General features: G+C 40.4%; 1 protein-coding gene and 1 long non-coding RNA gene across 2 annotated transcripts in view; one reads left to right on the forward strand and one right to left on the reverse strand.

The window, feature by feature from the left end:
• LOC119073134 overlaps positions 1 to 6,746 on the forward strand; it is a 19,753-nt gene extending 13,007 nt beyond the window's left edge. The window contains exons 2-3 of the long non-coding RNA XR_005087007.1: positions 6,122 to 6,125; positions 6,734 to 6,746. This is a non-coding gene — a long non-coding RNA (uncharacterized LOC119073134). The remainder of the gene's footprint in view (positions 1 to 6,121; positions 6,126 to 6,733) is intronic.
• On the reverse strand, positions 4,563 to 6,002 carry LOC119073131 (probable glucan 1,3-beta-glucosidase A). The gene is made up of 2 exons (XM_037178431.1): positions 5,842 to 6,002; positions 4,563 to 5,778 (listed from the first exon to the last, which is right to left on the reverse strand). Exons 1-2 carry the CDS (start codon positions 5,933 to 5,935, stop codon positions 4,586 to 4,588), a joined length of 1,287 nt encoding a protein of 428 aa, XP_037034326.1. The 5' UTR covers positions 5,936 to 6,002; the 3' UTR covers positions 4,563 to 4,585.
• Positions 6,747 to 7,471: the final 725 nt, after the last annotated feature.

Below are 7,471 nucleotides of genomic sequence, written 5' to 3' on the forward strand. Positions count from 1 at the left end.
GGCTACTGTCGTGACCTGAAAGTGGAGCATGCGGGTGTCTCGTTGATCCAAGAGCCATGGGTAAGTGGCCCTATAATAGAAAGGGAGGTAGGCCCAGAGCAGCTGTACATGTTTCTCCAAGCGTAAATGCGTTGATGCTGAACCAGTTCTCGGATAACGACGTAGTAACGGTACGGATGTGTAGAAGCTCAATGGACGGGCGAGACTTTATAGTAGTCTCATGCTATTTGCCATACGACTCACCCCTATCACCGAGAATAAAATCTTATTGGAATACCAGAAAGACGGACTCGGATTTGTACAGACGTCTACTGAGGGAAAAGCTAGGAAGAATTGATCTATCGGACAGATTTTTTACGATTGAGGTATTGGAAAGAGCGAATGTAGACGTTACGGCAGCGATTGTTGAATCTTAAGAATCGGCTTGTCCCCTTTTCAATCCTAAACCTCTGTATAAGAACTCCCTCTTAACGAGCAACAAGACACGATGAATGGCTTGGTGCAAGTAGAGTTTTTCCACCTGCCGACGGCATAATCTGCTTTACGGACGGTTCTAGGGAAAACGGTTTCTCAGGAGCTGGCTACTTTTGCGATTATTTTAACTTGCAACGTAGCCTCTACCGGTTTACTTGCATCCGTATTCCAGACCGAACTCTTCGCCACTGCGATGAGCTGGTTTGTGTCCAACAAGACGGTGTACATTAGCACCGACAGCCAGTCCAGTATCCAAGCGATTGGTGCCCCCTGTGTCAGGTCTCAAACTCTGTTGGACTGTAAAGTTGACCTTAATGAGCTCGGAGAGTCAAACTCAGTCACAGTTATCTGGGTTCCTGGTCATTGCGGCATCTCAGGCAATGAAAAAATGGACAGATTGGCCAACATGTGAGCTGCTCCTAACTTTATTGACCCAGATCATGTTTGGTGTCTCTACTACTGCGAGAAAGGCTATAGTTAAAGAATGGCTTCATAATGAACATTTCACGAAATGGACAGATTACGAAAAGGCCAGACACACTAAATTATTCTGTAGAGCACCATCGAAAGAAGTAAGCGAGATACTGTTGAACCTCAGTAGGACAGACATCAAAAATGTGTTTTAATTTGTGCTCGTTTTCATTCTGAGTTGTTTTGTAAATCCTTTCGAATTTAAGTGAGCTTTTGTAATTGTAATTGTTGTAATTTCATTTTCGTTGCAATAAACAAAGGCAACGGGAGAACGGTGCAATGGATCATCGATCCAGGTGCCTGTTCAGTCTTTCGACTGTACACTCCCAAAATCCTAATCTAATCCAATTGTTACCGCTATGTGATTTCAACAATAAATCTTTTTGAACTATCGGCTTTGCATTGATTCGTCTCGGACTTTTCAACGTTTCAGCATTAACGGCTTCAACAATTTCTACCCCATTTTTTTTGTCCCCGACTGCTCTTATTCGTATCGTTCGGCTTTCATGAATGCATTCGTCCACTCAGCAATTTGCACCGTCGCTTCGTATCACTAATTCAGCATACAATCTCACGATCCACCTTTATAATTCAACTGGAAGGTTTTGGTTTTCAATTGAAAACTTTCCACTTTGGTTTGAAATAGGCTTTCACTACAATTTGTCCATTAATACATCGTACGTTTTGTGTACCTCGAGAAATTTCAGTACGAACAGTGTAAGTCTTCGGTTGAAAACTTTAACTGCACATATTTCAGTGTCGATGAATTTTAAACACAATAAGTCCCTATTCGGCTCAATAGTACATGTGATTACTGATTACCTTTCTAATGACACCCCATACGACCCTATACGGCTCGTCTGACTAGAGAAATTTTTGTAAGAAAAGTGCATGGTTGAGCCCCCATGTAGGATCAGAAGAGAAATAGATATGATCAAACTCCACTTAAACGATGAATGAAACAATGTTTTTATTGATTCAAAATAGTAGATTGAAATATAAATGTTGTTCGTTTCACGTTCCCCCTAAGACAAAATCTAGTCACAATGACAATTGTAAGACGATGTGCAGCATCGTTCGACAGGAATCAACGACGTTATTATACCTACGTTAGATGCTGGAAGTATTTCATTAATTCGGGAAAATTTTTGAGACTAGCGAACTCACTTGTGTGTTTTAAAAGCAACTCGCTTTGGAAACTGTTATTTTGACAAGCGTACAGTTTGCATATCCGAGCCGAAGGCGACATAATATAAAATGTAAGACTTTACTTCTATGGAATTGCCAAAAGAAGGACCAAATTGATTGTACCATTAACAAAAAGGTTTTTGTTAGATTATTGGTTGTACACGACTCCCTCCTCGTCTCAAAATGAAATTAAAATTTGTTTTTCAAGCCGACGAGCGCATTTATTTTTAAATAAATTAAATTTCCACTATTATTTAACCGGAAGCAACAGTAGTTGTGGTTGTTGTGGTGGTGGTTGTAGCGGCAGTGGTTGTGGCAGCAGCAGCAGTAGTTGTGGCAGCAGCAGCGGTTGTAGTTGCGGCTGTTGTGGTTGTTGTAAGTAAGAGCCACCACCACCAGCATGGTGCGGCTTCTGCTGATGGGGCAGCTGAAGCAGCAGCGAATGCGGCCACAATCAATAAGGTGAAGAGTGCGAATTTCATCATTTTGATAATTTGGAAACTGTAGAGTTTGACGGGCAAAACTGAACTGATGATTTTGCCAAGACATTCTGATCCTTTTATATTGGACGGCTGCGTCACACGCGCTATTAAAAAACATGTAATTATTCGACCAATTTTAAATTCAAATTTTGCAAAACAATATCGCCCGCAATTTCATTACATCAATTGTCGATATATTATCATAACAATACGGCCACCACATTTCGTTGTAATTTGACTAAATTATACTGACACCATCTTTGGACGATGTTGACAATAAATTTTGCATTGTCATCCGGATTGGTAAGTGAGAAATTTGGGCTCATGCAAGTTGTGTTTAAGTGCCCTGAATCTCCAAAGCTCTACTCTATTCCAGGCATAAGCGCCGCCGATTTCTAGGCGCCGTTTATCCGGACACCGACTCATTTTCGGTCGGCCGCGCCGCCAACCGGTGATTTTGGCACAAGCCGGTTACAAATCGGTCGGGAAACATTATTTGGAGGGGCATTACACATAAATCAGGAGAAAGTAAATTTCGAAAACCAAAAATTTGGAAAAAAAATCAGGAAACTATATTCAGGAAATGAAATCAGGAAGTCATATATTTGGAAATTCTTCAATTCCGAAAAGTTGAAATCAGGAATACTTACTGGAAGTGTAAAAATCAAGAAAAAAACAGTCCAAAGATTTTTTGTATTTTAAATAAAATGTCGAAAATGTCCGAAAAAAAAGGTGGAAAAGTTTTGGCCAATATTTTGTAAGTAATGAATGAAGTTATACTGTTACGTTTTGATAGAATTGTAATGGCGGCGAAGGCATAAAAAAATTCTGATCATTTAATTGTTGCCGCATGATTGAATGAAGTTATTTTGTTACGTTTTGATAGTAGTGGATGGCGCCGCAGGCATAAAAAAGCGGGTTTATGTGTAATAAATCAGGAAAAAGTAAATTTCGAAGACCAAAAATTTGGAAAAAAAAAATCAGGAAACTATATTCGTTAATGTGTACATCCATTTGGAGGAAAGTCTTATTGGCAAAATTTATCGAATACACAAAGAGTCTAAAATGACTCACATTAGCGTTAAAGTTGTCAAGGCGTATTCCATGCTGGATTTCTTCTATTTTCAAAAATGTGAATGTTTAACGAGTCTCTATAATGCGCATGAAAGTTCTCATCTTAAGTACGCTTCCGTGGTCTGAGGGTCGGAGGGTTTTATGTCTTGAGCGAGGAGAATGAACGCATGTGCGTTTTTCCTAAAAAATGTGTTGAAGGCCATGGTGAACTTGCAGAAGTTGACGGAGATATTGAATTCGTATCATGATGTACCTGAGTTTGATTACTTAATTTTGTAAATTTTGTAATCTTTTGGTGTCTTTTGTAATCTTTATACGTACGGTACTATACTTACTGATCGGCTATACATACAACCCTTTAACGGTCTTGGACTTCTCATGCTTATACCTGTTTACCCATACGTAAGGGATGCATTAATACATTATTTCCAACAGAGACATCTTACAATACATGTAATACGTATTGGAGTGTATTACCCTATTGTTGGTATGCATTCCTTTTGAAAATAGTTCAACGATAGCAACATAACGAAACTAAATTCACTTGACAGTAGCATTTGCAAGTAGAGCAAATGAGAGAGATATTTTTGCCAGCTCAGAATTTTGGATGATAACAACCACTTGTACGTGTATCTAGACACTGCGGAGTGGAAGAAGAGCACTTGGATTGGGTAAAGATAAATCCCACAGAGCGATGGACGATAGATGAGAGCGGAAATGGTTCCTTCCGAAGCCAGTGATGAATATGGGATAAACAGACACTTAGGAAAATGAGAATCTTAGTCTGCGGGAAATGTCCAAGAAATCTTCCAGTTGAGACTCAAAAATTTACGCAGTGGTTGCTCTGTCGGCATACTCAAAAACAGTTTTCATCTCTTTCGGTTTATCAACGTTTTTCATGGTCCACTGTTAGGTATAAACAGTACAGCCTCTAGAGTAAGGAATAACGAAAGTATGACAAGCAACATGCTATGTCCATACGTAAACGCCAGATTTGGATTCGACGTTGAAGAGCTGACGCACTGTTGATTCAAAGATTTTTCAAATGTGTCTGCAGTAACAACGCCTGCATTGATCAGCTTTTCCATCGACCACGCAATTCCTTCGAAGCAATTGTAACTGGACTGCCCTGGAACGCCACACAATTCGTTGGCGACCGCCTCGTTCCTCAACGTCCAGAACGTGAAACCGACGCCACCATTTTTGTACGCATACACTTGCGAATCCATCATTGTTCGGAACCAGTCCATGTCGTTGTTAGGTATGCCAGATGAAACAGACCACTCGCCATAGAATACGGGTAGATGAAAATTGTCTTGAATGGTCAGTCGACTACATATGCCCTCGACAATTGCCGTTTTGTTCACATTGTTCGATGGCGGAAATGTGAAATACGGATGCAAGTCTATGACAGCGTTGTCGGTTGGAAGCAAAAAATCGGTAAATGCATCCAGTCCCTGGAAACCATCTCCGAACATCATTGCCACTTTATATGGCGAGGCCGAAATTATTTCGAATGAATCCAAATAAAATCTTTTCAACTTTTCAAAGTCCGCACTTGTTTCGACATGCGGTTCGTTGACCGGTTGAATGGCAGAAATTCGACTCTTCAAAACCGGACTTAAATTGTTCATCCAGTTAACGACAGCCTGTATAGTTCGGCGACTCCGTTCCATGTTGTAGTCCGAATAAAATTCGACCGAACCGGTGCGACCACTGTGATGTTCGCCGTTCTGAGAACCAGGCATGCCATGCAAATCGATAATAGCGAATAAATTGTACTTATCACATAAGCCGAGAACACGTTCCAACTGAGCCTGTTGACCGGCGCTAACATATGGCTCATTCGGATCGGGTTGAATGAAAGCCCAGTAGCCGACCGGAATGCGCAAATGATTGCCATTCACGCCGGCGAATAGAGCGATAAGATCTTCATCGACGAATGTATTCCAGTGGTTTAGTAGCGCTGCTGCCGGGTTTTCAGCCTGTTCAGAAAATGTCCATTCATCAGTGGCATTGGGAGCATATGTTTGGAATAAGGACGGATAGATCCATCGTTCAAGTGACAGCCAACTACCCAAATTGACACCTTTAATGGATTGAATGCAAGCAGAACTTTGAAGTTGAGAACATTTATTGAAAAATCACTAACCGAATGATTTCATCGTGCGGAAGTTGTAAGCTGACTGTGTTTGAGCTGAGGCAGCAGAAAGTAAGAAGATCGCTGATAAAGCGTTCCAGTACATTGTTGAAAATTAGATTCGTCTGCCTGGATGAATTTGCCAATAGTGAATGGCACACTCTCTAATCATATTTGAATGATACCACCTGCTATCGAGATATTGTTAATCACACTTTTCGTCCCGTACGAAGTACTGGGGGATCATAGAACCGCTATGCCATTTGTTAGATCCCAGATGAAAATGAGAAAGATCGGTCCAGAAAATTCGAAGATCTGGTGCAAATGGAGAGACGCTCAAGATGTTTCACACAAAGTGCAGCATCGGGCCTTACTTTAAAGGCGACGGAACATCTTGGTGGAACATGATAGTGGAACCTGATATTCATGAAAGCATTTAGCGTCCTACGTTTATTAATGGCGAAAATGAGACTATTGATTACACCAATCTTAAAAAGAAAAGCTCAGAGCCCTCAGAGTGAGCGTAAATCGTGCTAATCGGCCGTGGAATGTTAAGAAATTATTTTTTCAACTATTGGAATTGTTGACGTGGTATGTTGGCTCCCGAAGTTACACTACTCCTCATGGTTCAACATCGTCCCAATTCTAGAGCTTTAGGATTTTGAAAGAATTTTACGGGTTTTTGAGGTCTCCTCTGGACTTTTGGGATTAGTTAGGCGACAGTGTGTTGGTTCCCAAAATTTCAGCACCCAACATAGTTCACTATCTTCCCGGTTCCAGAATATAAGGAATTTGTAGGATTTGTGAGGTTGTTTTGGGATGCCTTATTGCGAGGTTGTCAAAAATTGCAGAGCCCCACAAATTCCACCATTTTCCCACTTGTAGAATGCAAGGAATTTGTCAGGTTTTTTGGATTTCTTTCTGGAAATTCGATATTATTTAAGTGGTAATGTGTTGGTTCTCAAAGATGCACCAATTCTCATGGTCCACCTTCTCCCATTTCTAGAACGTAAGATATCGAACGATTTCTGAGGTTTCTTTGGGCTCCGTTCTAAACTTTTCAGATTATTTGGTGTGTCGTGTGTTGATTCCCGAAATTCCAGCTGCCCCATGGTCTACTATCTTCCCAGTTCTAAATTCAGACGTTTAAAGGATCGTTTAACGAGATTTTTTAACCCTTTTGTACTTTTGGTATTGTTAAGGTTGCACAAGTTTGGTACCTTAGATTCAATCATACACACTAGGGATACAAATGCACTAGGGTCTCGTATACGCACAGGTATATGGGATCGTACGGGTCTAACGCTGCGTCTGCTATGTTCTCCACTTGCTTACATTTCGTTTTATTATCATTGATTGCGTTATTACTTTACAATTTTGCATTTATCTTTCATTAGATTAAGGTAGTAAAATAAATAAATGGAAAGAAAATTAAAGTAGAAGCCCGAACGACAAATTCACTTTGAACTCATGTGGGAGACCACTATGAGTTTTGTGCTGGCACAAAAGCATGACGGTAAACTCGTAAAATTATTGAATACACGAATAGATCTGTTCCATCATCCGGCGAACCACTTACGTCCAAAAATTGATGATGGAATCTTAGGAACCATAAAGGATAAAAACCTCGCAAATCCTTTAA

Source organism: Bradysia coprophila, unplaced genomic scaffold (genome assembly GCF_014529535.1).
Source record: "Bradysia coprophila strain Holo2 unplaced genomic scaffold, BU_Bcop_v1 contig_137, whole genome shotgun sequence".
Classification (NCBI taxonomy): Eukaryota; Metazoa; Arthropoda; class Insecta; order Diptera; family Sciaridae; genus Bradysia; species Bradysia coprophila.